A 23760-nucleotide genomic window follows, 5' to 3' on the forward strand; every position below is an offset into this window, starting at 1 on the left:
TTAGAGGCAGCTGGTCATCGTTGTCTCTAATTGGAGATCATATTTAAGTAGTTGTTTTTCCCACCTGGTTTTGTGGGAGATTGTTTTTGAGTTAGTGTATGTTGCACCTCTTCGTCACGGTTTGTTGTTTTTGTTCTTTAGTTTATTTGTATGTATTGCATAGTTTCACAGTTTAATAAAGAAAATGTGGAACGATACACACGCTGCGCTTTGGCCCGCTCCTTCATCATACGACAACCGTGACAGTTGTAGTGGGAGGACCACACAACATGGCATAGCGTGACTCCAGGTTCTTCAATATGATGATTATTACATCAATATTTTTGCATAAAACGTATAACGTATTGTCTCAAAGCTTAATCATCCTTCTTTAACCTGTATCCTCCCATTCTTCTACACTGATTTAAGTGGATTTAACAAAGTGACATCAATAAGCGATCATAGCTTTCACTTGGTCAGTCTATATCATGGAAAGAGCAGGTGTTCCTAATGTTTTGTACACTCAGTGTCCATCAACCCTTGAACAAATCACAGAAATATGAGTGATACACATTATCTAGCTTGAAGATGGCGCCATACCCACAGCTTTCAAACAGCAGGCTCAACAGGAGCAACCCACTACTCCACTACTCCACTCTGTACAGTTATACAGTAGAATGACATCAATAGAGCTCAGCCAGGTAATACAAAGCCCCTTGAGAGAGCGAGAGAGGAGAGAAGAGAGAGAAGAGAGAGAGAGAGAGAGAAGAGAGGGAGAGAGGAGAGAGAGGAGAGAGAGAGAAGAGAAGAGAGGAGAAAGAAGAGAGAGAAGAGAAAAGAGAGAGGAGAGAGAGAGAAGAGAGAGAGAAGAGAGAGGAGATAGAGAGAAGAGAGGAGAGAGAGGAGAGAGAGAAGAGAAAGAAGAGAGAGAAGAGAAAAGAGAGAGGAGAGAGAAGAGAGAGGAGATAGAGAGAAGAGAGGAGAGAGAAGAGAGGAGAGAGAGGAGAGAGAGAAGAGAGATAGATTGAAGAGAGGAGAGAGAGAAAAGAGAGGAGAGAGAGAGAAGAGAGGAGCGAGAGAAGAGAGGAGAGAGAGAAGACAGGAGAGAGAAGAGAAGAGAAGAGAGAGAGAGAGAGAGAGGAGAGATAGAGAGAAGAGAGGAGAGAGAGGAGAGAGAGAAGAGAGAGGAGAGAGGAGAGAGGAGAGAGAGACAGACAGACAGATAAAAACAGGTAGAGCAGGTAAACAGGGAACAGTATGATTGTGATCTGATTCTACCTCTCCTCTCTTGCTGTCAGTGGGGGGAAAGTGAGGCACATTAATTACACACAGGAGTTAGAGAGGTAAGCTGTACAGTAACCCTATCAGAAACACAGATACACAGTCTCCATGATAAACCTATCAGAGACACAGAATCCCCACAGAAATGCAGAGGTACATACAACAAGGTTAACTAAAAATAACTATTGAGTGGGAGAATGCACCACAGACAGTATTGCATTACAGTGTTGGGAGAGTGAGCTACTGTATATCAGAGAAACTGAAGATTGATTAAAAGGTCAACTTAATAAAACTACACAACACACAAAATAGTATTTTAAAGGCAACAACAACCACACAATGGAAACACAGAGCAAGCGATGGATGAAGCCGTATAAAAATGTTTGTTAAACTTTGAGGTCGAGTAAAGGTGTATTTAGTGGGTGTGGGATTTCCGGATGTAGTAAAGGTACATTTAGTGTCAGTGTCTCCTTACCTCCAAAGGGGATGGAGTAGACAAAGGTGCCAGGGACCTGCTCTGCTGCTCTCTTATACCACAGAGGGAAGTGGTCAGCATTAAACACTCCCTCCTTATCCTCCGCTGTCAGGAAGTCTCTGATGGAACGTAGGAAGTCATGAAGGAGTCAGAGGAGAAACTACAAGTCACTGCTGAAACTACAAGTCAAACCGCAAGTCAAAAGTCACTGCTGAAACTACGCGTAAAACTACCACACACTACAAGTCACTGCTGAAACTACAAGTCATTGCTGTAATGCTTTGTGTCAGTGTTAATTTCACTAATTCATCAGATGCTCAGTATAGTACTCACTGATTGGATAGATCCTCTGGGACAACAAACAGGTTGGTTCTAGAGAGACCAGTGCGTGTGCCCAGGTAAGCAATCTCCACACCTTTATCTGAATTCCTGTAGACATGATGGAAGCAAACAAGTGTACAGTAAGAATATAATAGGGGGAGATAATCTGCATATTAGTCATGATATCACAGAATACAGAGGACAGTACGCTGGCGATAACCGGAGAGAGACACTTTGCTACATACTGTACCTGTGCTAATACAACAGGGGCAGGGCAGTGGCAACATCAGTTGAGAAGAAGTTAGTTCAGTTTAGGAGTTAGTCAGTTAGACTCACTCTGACTTGTTGAGGGCCAGGCCTGTCCAGTAGGCCTCCAGTGGGGCTGTGACCACAGCATCAAACAGAACCTCCTGGATCAGCTCTCTGTCACCTGCAACAGAAAGGAGTTGTTCAGGTTCACTACAGGAACCTATACAGACAGGACTGAGTCATCCCCCACTATCAATTATGACTAGATAATAGTACATTCTATTTTGACTAACCACATCATAATAATTAATTCCTGTCCTCTGAAGCAGATGGGATATTCAGTCCAGGAAACACATGACCAAGTCCTCTACAGACAGGGTATAGGGTTAGGGTTAAGGCTAGGGTTAAGCCTAAGGGTTAGGGTATAGGGTTAAGGCTGAGGGTTAGGGTATAAGGTTAAGGCTGAGGGTTAGGGTATAGCTGAGGGTTAGGGTATAGGGTTAAGGCTGAGGGTTAGGGTATAGGGTTAAGGCTGAGGGTTAGGGTTAGGGTATAGGGTTAAGGCTGAGGGTTGGGGTATAGGGTTAAGGCTGAGGGTTAGGGTATAGGGTTAAGGCTGAGGGTTAGGGTATAAGGTTAAGGCTGAGGGTTAGGGTATAGCTGAGGGTTAGGGTATAGGGTTAAGGCTGAGGGTTAGGGTATAGGGTGGCAGGTAGCCTAGAGTGTTGGACTTGTAACCGAAAGGTTGCAAGATCGAATCCCCGAGCTGACAAGGTAAAAATCTGTCGTTCTGCCCCTGAACAACGCAGTTAACCCACTGTTCCTAGGCCGCCATTGTAAATAAGAATTTGTTCTTAACTGACTTGCCTAGTTAAATAAATAGGGTTAAGGCTTGAGGGTATAGGGTTAAGGCTGAGGGTTTAAGGCTGAGGGTTAAGGCTGAGGGTATAGGGTTAAGGCTGAGGGTTAAGGCTGAGGGTATAGGGTTAAGGCTGAGGGTTCGGGTATAGGGTTAAGGGTTAGGGTTATAGTTAGTAGGCCTATAGATCCCAGTGAGGTGTGGCTCACATTTGATGAGTGGTTTACGTCCGGTCAGGTAGAGTTTAATAGCCTGGATCTGGGAGAGAGAACGGTGCTCATAGTGCTCGTCTGTGTTGCAGTACGTCCTGTCAAATGAATAGGTAGAAACACACCCCAAAAATGTATACTGAAGAAAGTCATACACTGTAAATACTACCAACCACTTAATGAAAATAACCAACATTTCGGCCATAACAGACACACATGCTGTTATGTCACATGACTCAACATAACATGCCTACTGAGATTTACAGAGAGCAGTAACCCTCCTTGGATTTTTTCACATTTTGTTGTGTTACAAAGTGGGATGGAAATATATTTAATTGTGATTTTTTTTTGGTCATAGATACTCCATAATGTGAAAGTGAAAAGAAAATTCTATACATTTTTACAAATGAAAAAAAATGTAATAACTAAAATACAGTCATTTTATAAGTAATCACTCCCTTTGTTTAGGCAAGCTTAAATTAGTTCAATGTAAAATTTGACTTAACAAATCACATAATAAGTTACATGGACTGAAATAATAGGAGTTGACATGATTTCAGAATGACTCACCCTTCCTCTGTCCCCCATACATCCATCTGTAAGGTCTCTCAGTCAAGTATTGCATTTCAAGCACAGATTCAACTACAAAGACCAGGGAGCTTTTCAAAAGCCTCACAAAGAAGGGCGGTGATTGGTAGATGGGGAACAGACATTTAATATCTCTTTATGCATGGTCAAGTTAATAATTATGCTGAGCCTGTGGATGATGTATTAAAACCCCCAGACACATATAGAGTAGTTCTCCTGAAATTAACTGAGCTGCAGGACAGGAAGGAAACCGCTCAGGGATGTCACCATGAGGCCATTAGCGATTTTAAAACAATGGCTCAAAGGCTGTGATGGTAGAAAACTGAGGCAACAACATTTTAGTGACTCCACAATAATGACCTAAGTGACAGAGTGAAAAGAAGAATAGAAATATTCCAAAACATTCATCCTGTATGTGACAAGCCACTAAAGTCATCCTGGAGAGAAGAAAACACGGCAAAGAATACACTTTCTGGCATAAGCATGGTGGTGACTGCATCATGGTATGGGTATGCTTGACATCGACAAAGACAGGGGAGTTTTTCAGGATAAAAAGAAACAGGATGGAACTAAGCACAGGTAAAATACTAGAGGAAAACCTGCTTCAGTCTGCTTTACACCAGACACTGGGAGAGAAATTCACCTTTCAGCAATAACCTGTAACAGCAGGCCAAATCTACACTGAAGTTGCTTACCAAGAAGACAGTGAATGTTCCTAAGTGGCCAAGTTACAGTTTTGACTGAAATCTACTTGAAAATCTATAGCAAGACTTGAACATTGCTGTCTCGCTATGATCACCAACACCTTGACAAAGCTTGAAGAATTTTGAAAAGAACAATGGGTGAATATTACACAATCCAGGTGTGAATAGCTCTTAGAGACTTACCCAAGAAGACTCACAACTGTAATATGCATTGACTCAGGGGGTGAATAGTTATCAAATCAAGGTATATCGGTGTTTTATTTTTAATTGATATAAAAATAAATACAAATTCTTCCACTTATAGAGAATTATGTGTTGATCACTGACAAAAAAAATATAATTAAATCCATTTTAATCCCACTTTGTAACACAATATAATGTGAAGAAATCCAAGGGAGGTGAATACTTATGATACCCACTGTATATAATGCTTGACTGACCAAGCTCAAGCCTTTAACCCTCTACATTACCCATAACCCCCTGCATTACCATTCGTCTGCCAGCGCAACATCTGGCTGTTCCAGGTCATGAAGCCCTGAAAAACACATGAACATCAGATCAGTGACGCTCCAGCAGGGTCAGGCTCAGTGGGCTGATATATGGCCTTATGAAAAGGCAGACCACGGGTACAGAATACACAGACTCTATGTGAAACGGATGACGCTCTGGTAGTTTGTTGATTGAGTGTAGGATAGAAGGAGTGGAAGAGTGAATGACAAGAGTAGAGTGACACTTACCTGCTTCTACGGAGACGTTTCCCCTGAAGAAGAATTTGCCATGGCCTCTGGACAAAGCCACACCGACACTGAACACAGAAATAATATAAACACACACACACACACACACACACACACACACACACACACACACACACACACACACGAGATAGTCAACAGTTACATTCACCTCACTGAACCAGCCCATCATGTCAACTTGCAGAAGAACATCAAGAGAATTGATCAAGATAAATGAATAAATGTACTGAAAAGCTAAAGAAGTGTAGTGCACCCTACTCTCCTCTGCTCAACATGAATGACAGCGCCACTCACCTGAACCCAGCATAGTTAAGGACTGTCAGAGATGCTCAACATTTACATTCACAGGAACACACATATAGTGCATACGGAAAGTATTCAGACACCTTGACTTTTTCCACATTTTGTTACGTTACAGCCTCATTCTAAAATTCATTCAATTTTTCCCTCATCAATCTACACACAATACCAAGTAATAACAAAGAAAAAACTGTTTTTTTGAAATTATTGCAAATTTACTAAAAATAAAAAACAGAAATATCACATTTACATAAGTATTCAGACCCTTACTCAGTACTTTGTTGAAGCACCTTTGGCAGTGATTACAGCCTTGAGTCTTCTTGGGTATGACGCTACAAGCTTAGCACACCTGTATTTGGGGAGTTTCTCCCATTCTTCTCTGCAGATCCTCTCAAGCTCTGCCAGGTTGGATGGGGAGCGTCGCTGCACAGCTATTTTCAGGTCTCTCCAGAGATGTTTGATTGGGTTCAAGTCCAGGCTCTGGCTGGGCCACTCAAAGACATTCAGAGACTTGTCCCAAAGCCACAACTGCGTTGTCTTGGTTGTGTGCTTAGGGTCGTTGTCCTATTGGAAGCTGACCCTTGGCCCCAGTCTGAGGTCCTGTGAGCTATGGAGCAGGTTTTCATCAAGGATCTTGCAGTACTTTGCTCCGTTCATCTTTCCCTCGATCCTGACTAGTCTCCCAGTCCCTGCCGCTGAAAAACATCACCACAGCATGATGCTGCCACCACCATGCTTAACCGTAGGGATGGTGCCAGGTTTCCTCCAGATGTGATACTTGGCATTCAGGCCAAATAGTTTCTCATGGTCTGAGAGTCCTTTTTGTCCTTTTGGCAAACTCATGTGCCTTTTACTGAGGAGTGGCTTCCGTCTGGCCACTCTACCATAAAGGCCTGATTGGTGGAGTGCTGCAGAGATGGTTGTCCTTCTGGAAGGTTCCCCCATCTCTACAAAGGAAATCTAGAGCTCTGTCAGAATGACCATCGGGTTCTTGGTCACCTCCCTGACCAAGGCTCTTCTCCCCTGATTGCTTGTTTGGCGCGGGGCGGCCAGCTCTAGGGAGAGTCTTGGTGGTTCCAAACTTCTTCTATTTAAGAATGATTAAGAATGATGGAAGCCACTGTTTTCTTGGGGACCTTCAATGCTGCAGACAGTTTTTGGTACCCTTCCCCAGATCTGTGCCTCGACATAACCTTGTCTCAGAGCTCTACAGACAATTCATTCAAGCTCATGTCTTGGTTTTAGCTCTGACATGCACTGTCAGCTGTGGGACTTTATATAGACAGGTGTGCTTTTCCAAATCAGGTCCAATCAATTGAATTTCCCACAGGTGGACTCCATTCAAGTTGTATAACCATCTAAAGCAGGTATTCCCAATGCCATCAGGGGTACGCCAAATACAAATGTGATTCACATTAAAAAAAATACAAAAAAACAAACATTTTCAAGCAGTACCTTTATATTTTCCAACAGGGCTAAACATTTGGGTGAGTTTTTTTTGTCACCTGAGTAGCCTTGTTTCACAGCCAAAAATAAAATTCAACCGTCTAGTGTTCAGCTTAATAACAACACAATGTCAAATACAGGTAGCCTAGTCAAATAATTATCATACAATCACATTAACCATTACTCTGTCGTGGGCAACCTTCACTCTTGTAAAGACATTTAGATACTAAACATAACCATTTGAAAAATAAACCACAGGACTTTTTTGAGCAAGAATAAAGATGACTTTCGAGTAATAAGACATGTATAAAAGCAACAGATACCATTAATAACAAGGGGCTAGAAGCGTCTTATATGGTGAGCTACCGAGTGGCTAGGACAGGCAAGCCCCATACTATTGTGGGGGACTTAATTCTTCCTGCTGCCGTGGATATGGCTGGGACAATGCTGGGGGAAAAGGCCCAAAAACTATACAGACAATGACTCCATCAAACAACACTGTTTCACGATGCATCAGTGACATGGCAGGAGATTTTTTGAAACAATTTCTGCTTCACATGCAAGCCAGTGAATTCTATGTGTTACAGCTGGATGAGTCAACAGACGTGGCGGGCCTGGCACAACTCCTGGTATATGTCCGTTAAGGTTTATGGGGGTTAATTAAGGAAGACATCCTCTTCCTCAAACCACTGGAAACCAGGACAACATGAGAGGATATGTTTAAAGTACTGGACATCATTGTGACATCAAATGGACTTTGGTGGTCAAGATGTGCTGGTATCGGTACTGATGGTGGAAAAGCCATGACAGGGAGACATAGCAAGCAGTTGCTTCCAACAACACTTGGGTCCACTGCAGCATCCACTGAGAGGCTCTTGCTGCCAAGGGAATGCCTGACAGCTTGAAAGACGTTTTGGACACTTCAGTGAAATTGGTTAACTTTGTTAAAGCAAGGCCCCTAAACTCTCGTGTATTTTCAGCATTATGCAATGATATGGGCAGCGACCACATAACGCATTTACAACGCGTTGCCCTTTACTGGTTATCAAAGGGCAAAGTATTGACATGTTTTTTTAAATTGAGAGACAAGCTTAAAGTTTTCTTCACTGACCATCATTTTCACTTGTCTGACCGCTTGCATGATGACGAGTTTCTCATACGACTGGCCTATCTGGGATTGTGTTTTTCCGCAGCCAAATGATCTGAATCTAGGATTACAGGGACTCTCCACAACTATATTCAATGTGTGGGACAAAATTGAGTCTATGATTAAGAAGTTGGAGCTCTTCTCTGTCTGCATTAACAAGGACAACACACAGGTTTTTCCATCATTGTATGATTTTTTGTGTGCAAATGAACTCAAGCTTACGGAAAATGTCAAATGTGATATAGCGAAGCACCTGAGTGAGCTGGGTGCGCAATTATGCAATTACTTTCCCGAAATGTACTACACAAACAACTGGATTCGTTATCCCTTTCATGCCCTGCCTCCAGTCCATTTAACGATATCTGAACAAGAGAGTCTCATCGAAATTGCAACAAGCGGTTATGTGAAAATTGAATTTAATCAGAAGCCACTGCCAGATTTCTGGATAGGGCTGTGCTCAGAGTTTCTTGCCTTGGCAAATCACGCTGTTAAGACACTGATGTCTTTGCAACCATGTACCTATGTGAGAGTGGATTCTCGGCCTTCACTAGCATGAAAACTAAATACAGGCACAGACTGTGTGTGGAAAATGATTTAAGACTGAGACTCTCTCCAATACAACCCAACATTGTGCATCCTTTTAAGCACACCCACCTCATTAACCTGTGGTGAGATATTCACAATTTCTGATGAACAAATAAGGTTTTATATGTAAGATGGCTAAATAAAGAGCAAAATGATTGATTATTATTATATTATTATTTGTGCCCTGGTCCAATAAGAGCTCTTTGTCACTTCCCACGAGCCGGGTTGTGACAAAAACTCAAACTCATTCTTATGTTTAATAAATGTATCATATAGTGTGGCAGGCTTACAATGATGGCAAAAAACAACATTTGAGAGTGCGCTGACCCTGGTGCTAGAGGGGGTACGCAGCTGGAGGTTGAATGTTTGAAGGGGTACGGGACTCCAAAAAGTTTGGGAAGCACTGATCTAAAGGATGCTCAATGGAAACAGGAAGCACCTGAGCTCAATTTAGTCTCATAGCAAAGGGTCAGAATGTGGAAAAAGTCAAGGGGTCTGAATACTTTCCGAATGCACTGTACATTAAACATTAGAGAATGTATCAAGATAAATAGGAAACTGCACACACCTGAAGGGCGTTCCCTTGACTTCAGTGTAGTAGTAGTCATTGTGCATCTTCAGGAGACGTTTCTGATAGCACAGTGGAAAGCATGAAGCATGAGGACTCATCCATTGATTTCATTACAGTCCACAGTCTTTGATATACAGTAACTGTAAGAGTCATCCTCCTCCCGTCTCACCCCTTTGTCCACTGTCTTCTTCACTTCCATGGAGAAAGTCCCAGTCTTCCTGTTGACCATGGCATTACGCAGCTGAAACAGAAAAACAGTTCTGGTGTCACCATTATTAGACACCAGGAGGTGTTATATTTGTTCAGTTCGATCAGTCCGGCATTCAATCAGAGTAACAGAGTAACACACTGGACAGCCGATAATGCTCCTTTTAAAGGTCATTTACGCTTGAGCAGACAGCATTTACCATGAATGTGATCTCCACGAATGTCTGGGACATTGCCTTTAAAAGGCACCTTGTTGGCTGTCCAGTGTGCTACTATATAACACACCTTGGATTGAATACTGTCAATAGTATTATTATTTCAAATGAAACCAGTCTGTCTGTATTAGGAATCAGATGTGTGTATAGTGTTTGTTATGTCAGGGTGTAGACGTACAAAGTCATCCTTGTCCTCCCACTCCACCTCAGACAGGTCCACACTGCTGTAGTTGGGTTTCCTCCTCTTCTGGCCCTTCTGGTACTGAGGCACAGAGGAACACACATTTGATAGAAACAGTTTCAGATTTTGGTTGCACTGTGGATGTTCTGTGTAAACAGCACATTTCAGGCCTCCCGAGAGTCCAGGCTCTGTCGCAGCCGGCCGCGACCGGGAGACCGAAGGGGCGGCGCACAAATGTCCCAACGTCGTCCGGGTTAGAGGAGGGTTTGGCCGGCAGGGATGTCCTTGTCCCATCACGCACTATCAACTCCTGTGGCGGGCCTGGGCACATGCACACTGACACGGTCACCAGGTGTATGGCGTTTCCTCCGACACATTGGTGCGGCTGGCTTCCGGGTTAAGTGGGCATTGTGTCAAGAAGCAGTGCGGCTTGGTTGAGTCGCGTTTCGGAGGACACATGGCTCTCGACCGTCGCCTCTCCCGAGTCCGTACGGGAGTTGCAGCGATGAGACAAGACTGTAACTACCAATTGGATACCACAAAATTGGGGAGAAAAAGGGGTAAAAGTAAAAAAATAAAAATAAAAATGAAACACATTTCAGAGTGAACCTTTTATAAGGCCTCACTAACACCGTCTTGCTCAAAACCAGAACACTCCTAGCCTGATCAAGCAGACTGACTCACTGCGCAGAATGTTGACCGCTCAAACAGAATGTTGACCGCTCAAACAGAGTGTTGACCGCTCAAACATAATGTTGACCGCTCAAACAGAGTGTTGACCGCTCAAACATAATGTTGACCGCTCAGTCAGAATGTTGACCGCTCAAACATAATGTTGACCGCTCAGTCAGAATGTTGACCGCTCAAACAGAGTGTTGACCGCTCAAACAGAGTTTTGACCGCTCAAACATAATGTTGACCGCTCAAACAGAGTGTTGACCGCTCAAACATAATGTTGACCGCTCAAACAGAATGTTGACCGCTCAAACATAATGTTGACCGCTCAAACATAATGTTGACCGCTCAGTCAGAATGTTGACCGCTCAGTCAGAATGTTGACCGCTCAGTCAGAATGTTGACCGCTCAAACATAATGTTGACCGCTCAGTCAGAATGTTGACCGCTCAGTCAGAACGTTGACCGCTCAGTCAGAACGTTGACCGCTCAAACAGAACGTTGACCGCTCAAACAGAACGTTGACCGCTCAAACAGAACGTTGACCGCTCAAACAGAACGTTGACAGCTCAAACAGAACGTTGACAGCTCAAACAGAATGTTGACCGCTCAAACAGAGTGTTGACCGCTCAAACAGAATGTTGACCGCTCAAACATAATGTTGACCGCTCAAACAGAGTGTTGACCGCTCAAACAGAATGTTGACCGCTCACACATAATGTTGACCGCTCAAACATAATGTTGACCGCTCAAACATAATGTTGACCGCTCAGTCAGAATGTTGACCGCTCAGTCAGAATGTTGACCGCTCAAACAGAATGTTGACCGCTCAGTCAGAATGTTGACCGCTCAAACATAATGTTGACCGCTCAGTCAGAACGTTGACCGCTCAGTCAGAACGTTGACCGCTCAGTCAGAACGTTGACCGCTCAAACAGAACGTTGACCGCTCAAACAGAATGTTGACCGCTCAAACAGAATGTTGACCGCTCAAACAGAATGTTGATCGCTCAAACAGAATGTTGACCGCTCAGTCAGAATGTTGACCGCTCAATCAGAATGTTGACCGCTCAATCAGAATGTTGACCGCTCAAACAGAATGTTGACCGCTCAAACAGAATGTTGACCGCTCAAACAGAATGTTGACCGCTCAAACAGAATGTTGACCGCTCAATCAGAATGTTGACCGCTCAAACAGAATGTTGACCGCTCAAACAGAATGTTGACCGCTCAAACAGAATGTTGACCGCTCAAACAGAATGTTGAGCTATAGTGCCATCAGGCTGGTTCCACCAGGTTAGAACTCCCCAGTTCAATAACGCCTAATTGATCAGTTCAATCAACAACCAATAACATAGAAACATCAAGTCCAATAGAGTCTGGTTAGGAATACACTCCCACAGTCACATCACAGTCTACGACACAGAGAAACCCACATAGGGGCGCTAATATTACACACTGTTACAGATCCACTAGAACATGTTTCCAGTGGGAACCCAAGCAGGATCCCAGAGAGTGTCTATATTCTAGTCTACAGTTACAGGTGAGTGTCTATGGTGCAGGAGGGTTACCTCAGGGTTACTGTTAGCTTATTTAGCCAGGGCCAGCCAGCCCTACAGTAGTATCAATGGTCTGTATCCCTCCCTGCATGCATATATCAAAGGAAAAGGTGAGGATTATAGATCGCTACCGAGCAAGTTGGGAGGCTCACTCACTCAAACTGGTTTTCAAAACACTCGTATTCATTGGCGGCATTATATGTATTAACTATTCAATGAACCGCTCTCCTGCTTTCTATATAGTCCAAGGTGTAGGTGCAGGTTAGGGTTAATGCAATGTTGTGGCAAGGTTACAGTTAAGGTTAGGGGACAAGTGTGTTTAGGAGACAGTGTATTACCAGTGGCCTCAGGTCTGGATGGGTCAGGATGTAGCCGTTGTTAGTGATGGCAAACGCGTAACCGTGGATACCCAGCTGAAGGCACACAAATAGAGATAATTGATTACATGAAGTAGAGTGTAGGAGAACAGTAAATGACAATGCATCATAACTTTGGGTTATTAGACACTGTACCAGGTGTTTAGGGATGATCTTCATGAGTTCCTGTAGGGGAATGTCTGTGCCCACTACCCCTAGGAGAATACCCTGGTTCTTCTGTAAGGAGAGAGGAGAGCAGAAACAGACAAGACTCAATGAGTATTACACAGACAATCAGATGGACAGAAAGAAAGAAAAATACAGACTGACAGACAGACACACACAAAGACACACACACTTACCGTCTCGTTCTTGGTGCTGAACACAGGCATGGCCACAGTGGTCATCAGGCTGGGGCCCTTCTTGTTTCTGGACTAAGACAGAACACAATGACAGAGTCCGTGTCTACTGAGATTCCTTGTTTTAGCTATCATAGGCTGTGGCTACAGTATTCCCTTTCTGACTGATGCTAAATGCTAATCTGAGTCAACAGAGGAATATACGCAACAATGTCCATCCGTGCCAAGTTTTCACCAAAATAGATTTCACCAAACAGACATGTTTATACAAAATAAACATGTCTGGCGGGCGGCAGGTAGCCTAGTGGTTAGAACGTTGGACTAGTAACCAAAAGGTTGCAAGATCAAATCCCCGAGGTAAAACATCTGTCGTTCTGCCCCTGAACAAGGCAGTTAAACCCACTGTTCCTAGGCTGTCATTGAAAATAAGAATTTGTTCTTAACTGACATGCCTGGTAAAATAAAAAGAAATAAAATAGAGGACTGTCTCAGAGCTCCCAACTCTCATGCATTGGCTGTGAGACATGTATTTGACCCTCTTGTCACCCACCACATCTCTTATATCTCACGCAGTGAAAAGTACTGTATTTATTTTCTAATTAGTCCATCGTATAGTCAGTGTGCTAACTTTTCAACTGTACTCCAAATCGTTTTGAAATGGTAGCATTTGCACCTGCAACTTAACATCTCGAGCAGAACCTCTATCATTGTCCTGTTTTACCACAGCACTGTGAACCGCCTCATATTGAAGCATATGATTGGTCAATTTATGTAAGGGATCAGGGGAATTGGATGCGCGTTTTTAAAGAAACGCCCCTCAAGATTAGGAGAGTGGAGCTGAATGGAGAGAGAGAACGTTCTCAGCTGAGTTTATCAAACTGTAAAAAAAACAGCATGGTAGCAGTTTTATATGCGCTGTTGTCAACAAAATGACAGTATGTTTTAGCAAGGAAGTTTAGTAGGGTGACCTGATTTGTAACTATGAAAATCATTTTGTCAAACATATTGTGAACCCAAAAGTGTACGTTTCATTCTAGAGGAGGGACAATAAATATTAAAATCATTTGGCTATGATGTGGGGGCAGATTCATGTAATTTTGTCTTCAGTAGATTTTATTATATATTTACTTTATTTAGTCTGATCAGTGGAACAACTCTTATTCTTAACAATGGGCTAACATCAAGGGTAATTAGTGTGCATGTCAGTAGAAGCACTACTGTTATTCCCCAGAATTATTTTATTATTCCACTTCTTCTAAATGTTGCCAGTGTGATCTGATAAGCCTACTTGTGTTTTGAAAATTGATAATATGGGGCTATGTATTTTTGCATCCATTCATGGACAGTTTGAATAAGTCCTACAAAAAAGCATTGGATATTGAATGCTCCAGGCCTCAAGTATAATTCTGGACATTTTACTATTGTGCACATGCTAGGCAGAGATGGAAGGGGGACTCACAATTCATAAACACATCACATAATGTCTATGGAGAGGAAGATGATGGCAAGGATCTTCATCTAGTAGACTTAAACTACCTGAATATTGATATTCATTACATTTTTCTTGAAGGTTGGATGATTTTGAGAAATGAATTGTTATAACAAATACATTATAACAATAACACCCAGTACTTGGGAAAGTTTCTTCCAGTCCTATTTTAAAAAGTTCACCCAACTTACAAAATCTTTGTGTGCTTACCTAGAAAAGAATCTATGGACAAGGAGACTGCAATCTATGATTTGCTTACCCACTGCCATCAAACATTAATATAAACATTTCCTGTACAGAGCCTTGGTGTAATGGTAAAACTCCTCCGCACATGTTGCATTTAACTTTCAACCTGAGAACAGGGATCAATCCCTGCTTCCTACCTTCCCACTGTGTCTCCCCATCTCATTACTGTCTGAATGAAGTGTCAAACCACCTAAAAAATCTCAAAGTAACAAAGTCATCACATTTTGAGTGTTCATTTAATGTTCAAAGTATCCTGAATAGACCTGACCTGTGGTTTATTTGTTTTTAATGTTCCACCCAGGTCATAGCCCTAACTAAATCCATGTCAAAATAAATAGAATTGCAGGAAATTAGCTTTACAACAGTACCATTTTACAATCCCCCATCTAGGGGTTGTGCCAGGGAGCAATGGAATTATCATATTACATCTCACTCCAAGTTTTCTTCAAAAGTTGGCAGCACTGCAGTCTGGAGAATAAAACTATGGTTAATGTTGCTCTTAGTTTGTGGCTTTACAGTACATTTATAGTGAAGCTCTGGTTTAGAGCAATCCCCAGTGTTTCTTGTTTGGCTGAGAGCGGGGCTATGCTCAGCAGAATGAGAAGTGACTTGATTAAACACATGAGCTGTCACGTTGGCATGAAGGATTGGGAGACAGACGCAGGAATGCATAATAGGGTTTTTTATTAAGCCCAAATTACGGCGTGCCGTGTAAAGGCACGGGGACGAAGACCAAACAAACACGTAACAAAACACAGGGTAGAAACCCAAACAGAAGAGCGAGGAGTACCTCGAATAAATAACTCATGCACACAATGATTAACCCACGGGACGAGACCTGTAATCATCTGCACAATCCACCATGGCATGAAAGCCAAAAGACACAGCACAGCTACCCACACTGCCAACAGACATTGTAACAATAATGGACAGCCCAATGGAAACCAAAGGGCACATATATACAAATACTAATCAGTGGGAATAGGGGACAGGTGTGCGTAATGAAAGTTCCGGAGGGATCGTGACATGAGCTCACTGAAACTAGGTCTGCTATTCCCTCACCTCACAGGCTCATAGACACAGCTGTGACTGTGTGTACTGGGGGTGATTGTGTGGCTGTTTGTGTGTGGGAGTGAGTGTGTGTTTGCATAAAAGAGAGTTGGAGTGTGTGTGTGTGTGTGTACTGTGTATATGTATGTGGCTGTTTGTGTGTGGGAGTGAGTGTGTGTGTGCGTGTACTGTGTAAATGTATGTGGCTGTTTGTGTGTCGGAGTGTGTGTGTGCGTGTACTGTGTATATGTATGTGGCTGTGTGTGTGTGGGAGTGTGTGTGTGTGCGTGTACTATGTATATGTATGTGGCTGTGTGTGTGTGGGAGTGTGTGTGTGTGTGTGTGCGTGTACTATGTATATGTATGTGGCTGTTTGTGCGTGGGAGTGTGTGTGTGCATGTGGCTGTTTGTGTGTGGGAGTGTGTGTGTGCATGTGGCTGTTTGTGCGTGGGAGTGTGTGTGTATGTGGCTGTGTGAGTGTGTGCGTGTGCGTGTACTGTGTATATAAGTATTAAGGTAGTCTCTGTATGGTACTAGGGTACAAAGGTGCTAGGGTATTAGGGTACTAAGGTACTAGGGTACTAAAGTAGTCTCTGTATGGTACTAGGGTACAAGGTACCAAGGTGCTAGGGTACAAAGATAGCCTCTGAATGGTACTGGTGTATTATCTTAGTACCCTAGCACCTTGGTACCTTTGTACCCTAGTACTTTAGTACCCCAGTACCATAAAGAGGCTAAAGTACTAGGGTACTAGGGTACTAAGGTAATCTCTGTATGGTACTAGGGGACTAGGGTACTAATGTTTCACCATCGACCACCCTCTCCCTCCCAGAGCAGCAGCCCCTCCAGCCCAGTCTCACCTGTGCAGGTAGACCTTGGTAGACTCCAAGCTCCTGCCCATCAGAAGGGCTTACTACAGACACACTGGGAATAGAAGGGCTTAATACAGACACACTGGGAATAGAAGGGCTTACTACAGACATACTGGGAATAGAAGGGCTTACTACAGACACACTGGGAATAGAAGGGCTTACTACAGACATACTGGGAATAGAAGGGCTTACTACAGACACACTGGGAATAGAAGGGCTTACTACAGACACACTGGGAATAGAAGGGCTTAATACAGACACACTGGGAATAGAAGGGCTTACTACAGACACACTGGGAATAGAAGGGCTTACTACAGACACACTGGGAATAGAAGGGCTTACTACAGACATACTGGGAATAGAAGGGCTTACTACAGACACACTGGGAATAGAAGGGCTTACTACAGACACACTGGGAATAGAAGGGCTTACTACAGACACACTGGGAATAGAAGGGCTTACTACAGACACACTGGGAATAGAAAGGCTTACTACAGACACACTGGGAATAGAAGGGCTTACTACAGACACACTGGGAATAGAAGGGCTTACTACAGACACACTGGGAATAGAAGGGCTTAATACAGACACACTGGGAATAGAAGGGCTTACTACAGACATACTGGGAATAGAAGGGCTTACTACAGACACACTGGGAATAGAAGGGCTTAATACAGACACACTGGGAATAGAAGGGCTTACTACAGACACACTGGGAATAGAAGGGCTTACTACAAACATACTGGGAATAGAAGGGCTTACTACAGACACACTGGGAATAGAAGGGCTTAATACAGACACACTGGGAATAGAAGGGCTTACTACAGACACACTGGGAATAGAAAGGCTTACTACAGACATACTGGGAATAGAAGGGCTTACTACAGACACACTGGGAATAGAAGGGTTCAGGACAGACACACTGGGAATAGAAGGGCTTACTACAGACACACTGGGAATAGAAGGGCTTACTACAAACATACTGGGAATAGAAGGGCTTACTACAAACATACTGGGAATAGAAGGGCTTACTACAGACACACTGGGAATAGAAGGGCTTAATACAGACACACTGGGAATAGAAGGGCTTACTACAGACACACTGGGAATAGAAGGGCTTACTACAGACACACTGGGAATAGAAGGGCTTAATACAGACACACTGGGAATAGAAGGGCTTACTACAGACACACTGGGAATAGAAGGGCTTACTACAGACACACTGGGAATAGAAGGGTTCAGGACAGACACACTGGGAATAGAAGGGCTTACTACAGACACACTGGGAATAGAAGGGCTTACTACAGACACACTGGGAATAGAAGGGTTCAGGACAGACACACTGGGAATAGAAGGGCTTACTACAGACACACTGGGAATAGAAGGGTTCAGGACAGACACACTGGGAATAGAAGGGTTCAGGACAGACACACTGGGAATAGAAGGGCTTACTACAGACATACTGGGAATAGAAAGGCTTACTACAGACACACTGGGAATAGAAAGGCTTACTACAGACACACTGGGAATAGAAGGGCTTACTACAGACATACTGGGAATAGAAGGGCTTAATACAGACATACTGGGAATAGAAGGGCTTACTACAGACACACTGGGAATAGAAGGGCTTACTACAGACACACTGGGAATAGAAAGGCTTACTACAGACACACTGGGAATAGAAGGGCTTACTACAGACACACTGGGAATAGAAGGGCTTACTACAGACACACTGGGAATAGAAGGGCTTACTACAGACATACTGGGAATAGAAGGGCTTAATACAGACACACTGGGAATAGAAGGGCTTACTACAGACACACTGGGAATAGAAGGGCTTACTACAGACATACTGGGAATAGAAGGGCTTACTACAGACATACTGGGAATAGAAGGGCTTACTACAGACACACTGGGAATAGAAGGGTTTAGTACAGACACACTGGGAATAGAAGGGCTTACTACAGACACACTGGGAATAGAAGGGCTTACTACAGACACACTGGGAAAAGAAGGGCTTACTACAGACACACTGGGAAAAGAAGGGCTTACTACAGACACACTGGGAATAGAAGGGCTTACTACAGACACACTGGGAATAGAAGGGCTTACTACAGACATACTGGGAATAGAAGGGCTTAATACAGACACACTGGGAATAGAAGGGCTTACTACAGACACACTGGGAATAGAAGGGCTTACTACAGACACACTGGGAATAGAAGGGCTTACTACAGACACACTGGGAATAGAAGGGCTTACTACAGACACACTGGGAATAGAAGGGTTTAGTACAGACACACTGGGAATATTCTGCAGCAGTCAGCAGATGCTAGACACAAGATCTTTCTGGGAATGACCTTGTGATATCCCGCTGCCCCCCGTCCGCTGTCCCCCGCCCCCTGTCCCCTCTCCTTCTTTCTCTGTCTCTCTCTGCTCCAATGTCAGTTTTATTACAGGCTTTAGGAGATAAAAGGCAATGATCCACAGCATGATGAATGGTGTGTCTCTGTGGCTGAGATACAGCAGAACACACTCCAGAGGACAATCCCCCTACCAACCCAACCCTCACCTCTGTCACCACCGTGTGTGTGTGTGTGTGTGTGTGTGTGTGTGTGTGTGTGTGTGTGTGTGTGTGTGTGTGTGATCTAGAGAAAGAGAGAGAGAGAGAGAGAAGAGAAAGAAAGTGAGAGAGAGAGAGAGAGAGAGAGAGAGAGAGAGAGAGAGAGAGAGAGAGAGAAGAGAGATTGAAGAGAGGAGAGAGAGAGAAGAGAGGAGAGAGAAGACAGGAGAGAGAAGAGAGGAGAGAAGAGAGAGAATAGAGAGAGAGAGGAGAGAGAGGAGAGAGAGGGGAGATAGAGAGAAGAGAGAGAGAGAAGAGAGAGAGAGTTCTTCTGAAAAAAAAAGATAGAATTAGAGTTGGATAAATGTAGATAAACTTGAATTTTTTCAGAAGGACATACAGGATAGTAAGCTAAGCAGTAAAACCTTCAATCCAAATCTAAATTCCTGACCTAAAACCTTGATTTTGGACAAAATGACCTGAATGGACTATTACTACCAAGGACTATCAAGAAAAAACTTCTAACAAACCAAAACCTGCAGAAGAAACACAGCGGAACCTGGAAATACCGTCCAACACAACACTGAGTGAGTAATATTTAGCCTGAAGCTACATCACAAGACAAAAAGTAAAATACAATAATCTCCAGGTAATGTTGTTATATAAAGCTAAGTAAATAAGTATACTACGCTACCGAGTTGCTAGAACAGAACAAACCTGGTGGCACCTTCAATGGCATGAGTTTCACCACTGACTGGTACGAAGAAGAGAACGTAAGCAACTTCATGTTCCACACCATCCCCTGGCATGACACAGTACTATATTAACCACACCATCCCCTGGCATGGCACAGTGCTATATTAACCACACCATCCCCTGGCATGGTACAGTGCTATATTAACCACACCATCCCCTGGCATGACACAGTGCTATATTAACCACACCATCCCCTGGCATGGTACAGTGCTATATTAACCAGACCATCCCCTGGCATGACACAGTGCTATATTAACCACACCATCCCCTGGCATGACACAGTGCTATATTAACCAGACCATCCCCTGGCATGACACAGTGCTATATTAACCAGACCATCCCCTGGCATGACACAGTGCTATATTAACCAGACCATCCCCTGGCATGGTACAGTGCTATATTAACCACACCATCCCCTGGCATGACACATTGCTATATTAACCAGACCATCCCCTGGCATGGCACAGTGCTATATTAACCAGACCATCCCCTGGCATGACACATTGCTATATTAACCAGACCATCCCCTGGCATGACACAGTGCTATATTAACCAGACCATCCCCTGGCATGACACAGTGCTATATTAACCAGACCATCCCCTGGCATGACACAGTGCTATATTAACCACACCATCCCCTGGCATGACACAGTGCTATATTAACCAGACCATCCCCTGGCATGGCACAGTGCTATATTAACCAGACCATCCCCTGGCACAGTGCTATATTAACCAGACCATCCCCTGGCATGGCACAGTGCTATATTAACCAGACCATCCCCTGGCATGACACATTGCTATATTAACCAGACCATCCCCTGGCATGACACAGTGCTATATTAACCAGACCATCCCCTGGCATGACACAGTGCTATATTAACCAGACCATCCCCTGGCATGGTACAGTGCTATATTAACCACACCATCCCCTGGCATGACACAGTGCTATATTAACCAGACCATCCCCTGGCATGGCACAGTGCTATATTAACCAGACCATCCCCTGGCATGACACAGTGCTATATTAACCACACCATCCCCTGGCATGGCACAGTGCTATATTAACCACACCATCCCCTGGCATGACACAGTGCTATATTAACCAGACCATCCCCTGGCATGACACAGTGCTATATTAACCACACCATCCCCTGGCATGACACAGTGCTATATTAACCAGACCATCCCCTGGCATGGCACAGTGCTATATTAACCAGACCATCCCCTGGCATGACACAGTGCTATATTAACCACACCATCCCCTGGCATGACACAGTGCTATATTAACCAGACCATCCCCTGGCATGACACAGTGCTATATTAACCACACCATCCCCTGGCATGGCACAGTGCTATATTAACCAGACCATCCCCTGGCATGACACAGTGCTATATTAACCAGACCATCCCCTGGCATGGTACAGTGCTATATTAACCACACCATCCCCTGGCATGGTACAGTGCTATATTAACCAGACCATCCCCTGGCATGACACAGTGCTATATTAACCACACCATCCCCTGGCATGGTACAGTGCTATATTAACCACACCATCCCCTGGCATGGTACAGTGCTATATTAACCAGACCATCCCCTGGCATGGTACAGTGCTATATTAACCAGACCATCCCCTGGCATGGCACAGTGCTATATTAACCAGACCATCCCCTGGCATGACACAGTGCTATATTAACCAGACCATCCCCTGGCATGGCACAGTGCTATATTAACCAGACCATCCCCTGGCATGACACAGTGCTATATTAACCAGACCATCCCCTGGCATGACACAGTGCTATATTAACCAGACCATCCCATGGCATGGCACAGTGCTGTATTAACCAGACCATCCCCTGGCATGACACAGTGCTATATTAACCAGACCATCCCCTGGCATGGTACAGTGCTATATTAACCAGACCATCACCTGGCATGGCACAGTGCTATATTAACCACACCATCCCCTGGCATGGCACAGTGCTATATTAACCACACCATCCCCTGGCATGGCACAGTGCTATATTAACCAGACCATCCCCTGGCATGGCACAGTGCTATATTAACCAGACCATCCCCTGGCATGGCACAGTGCTACATTAACCAGACCATCCCCTGGCATGGCACAGTGCTATATTAACCAGACCATCCCTGGCATGACACAGTGCTATATTAACCACACCATCCCCTGGCATGGCACAGTGCTACATTAACCAGACCATCCCCTGGCATGGCACAGTGCTATATTAACCAGACCATCCCTGGCATGACACAGTGCTATATTAACCACACCATCCCCTGGCATGGCACAGTGCTACATTAACCAGACCATCCCCTGGCATGGCACAGTGCTATATTAACCAGACCATCCCCTGGCATGGCACAGTGCTATATTAACCAGACCATCCCCTGGCATGGCACAGTGCTATATTAACCAGACCATCCCCTGGCATGACACAGTGCTATATTAACCAGACCATCCCTGGCATGACACAGTGCTATATTAACCACACCATCCCCTGGCATGACACAGTGCTATATTAACCAGACCATCCCCTGGCATGACACAGTGCTATATTAACCAGACCATCCCCTGGCATGGCACAGTGCTATATTAACCAGACCATCCCCTGGCATGGCACAGTGCTATATTAACCAGACCATCCCCTGTAATGGCACAGTGCTATATTAACCAGACCATCCCCTGGCATGGCACAGTGCTATATTAACCAGACCATCCCCTGGCATGGCACAGTGCTATATTAACCACACCATCCCCTGGCATGACACAGTGCTATATTAACCAGACCATCCCCTGGCATGACACAGTGCTACATTAACCAGACCATCCCCTGGCATGACACAGTGCTATATTAACCAGACCATCCCCTGGCATGGCACAGTGCTATATTAACCAGACCATCCCCTGGCATGGCACAGTGCTATATTAACCAGACCACCCCCTGGCATGGCACAGTGCTATATTAACCAGACCATCCCCTGGCATGGCACAGTGCTATATTAACCACACCATCCCCTGGCATGGCACAGTGCTATATTAACCAGACCATCCCCTGGCATGGCACAGTGCTATATTAACCAGACCATCCCCTGGCATGGCACAGTGCTACATTAACCAGACCATCCCCTGGCATGGTACAGTGCTATATTAACCAGACCATCCCCTGGCATGGCACAGTGCTATATTAACCAGACCATCCCCTGGCATGACACAGTGCTATATTAACCACACCATCCCCTGGCATGGCACATTGCTATATTAACCAGACCATCCCCTGGCATGGCACAGTGCTATATTAACCAGACCATCCCCTGGCATGGCACAGTGCTATATTAACCAGACCATCCCCTGGCATGGCACAGTGCTATATTAACCAGACCATCCCCTGGCATGGCACAGTGCTATATTAACCACACCATCCCCTGGCATGGCACAGTGCTATATTAACCAGACCATCCCCTGGCATGGCACAGTGCTATATTAACCAGACCATCCCTGGCATGACACAGTGCTATATTAACCAGACCATCCCCTGGCATGGTACAGTGCTATATTAACCAGACCATCCCCTGGCATGACACAGTGCTATATTAACCAGACCATCCCCTGGCATGACACAGTGCTACATTAACCAGACCATCCCCTGGCATGACACAGTGCTACATTAACCAGACCATCCCCTGGCATGACACAGTGCTACATTAACCAGACCATCCCCTGGCATGACACAGTGCTATATTAACCA

General features: G+C 44.4%; 1 protein-coding gene across 2 annotated transcripts in view; it reads right to left on the bottom strand.

Moving 5' to 3' along the window:
• The window catches only part of LOC106583452 (voltage-dependent calcium channel subunit alpha-2/delta-3), an 82463-nt gene that overhangs the window by 7014 nt on the left and 51689 nt on the right, over positions 1-23760 (bottom strand). For both annotated transcript variants that reach the window (XM_014167637.2, XM_014167636.2), the window contains 12 exons: positions 13023-13094; positions 12817-12897; positions 12643-12717; positions 10070-10153; positions 9639-9710; positions 9467-9528; positions 5403-5470; positions 5155-5200; positions 3374-3471; positions 2393-2486; positions 2069-2164; positions 1736-1854 (listed from right to left, as the gene is read on the bottom strand). In XM_014167637.2, coding sequence (XP_014023112.1) covers positions 1736-1854; positions 2069-2164; positions 2393-2486; positions 3374-3471; positions 5155-5200; positions 5403-5470; positions 9467-9528; positions 9639-9710; positions 10070-10153; positions 12643-12717; positions 12817-12897; positions 13023-13094 — 967 coding nt within the window. The remainder of the gene's footprint in view (positions 1-1735; positions 1855-2068; positions 2165-2392; positions 2487-3373; positions 3472-5154; positions 5201-5402; positions 5471-9466; positions 9529-9638; positions 9711-10069; positions 10154-12642; positions 12718-12816; positions 12898-13022; positions 13095-23760) is intronic.

The sequence above is a fragment of the Salmo salar genome, chromosome ssa22, assembly GCF_905237065.1.
Source record: "Salmo salar chromosome ssa22, Ssal_v3.1, whole genome shotgun sequence".
NCBI lineage: Eukaryota > Metazoa > Chordata > Actinopteri > Salmoniformes > Salmonidae > Salmo > Salmo salar.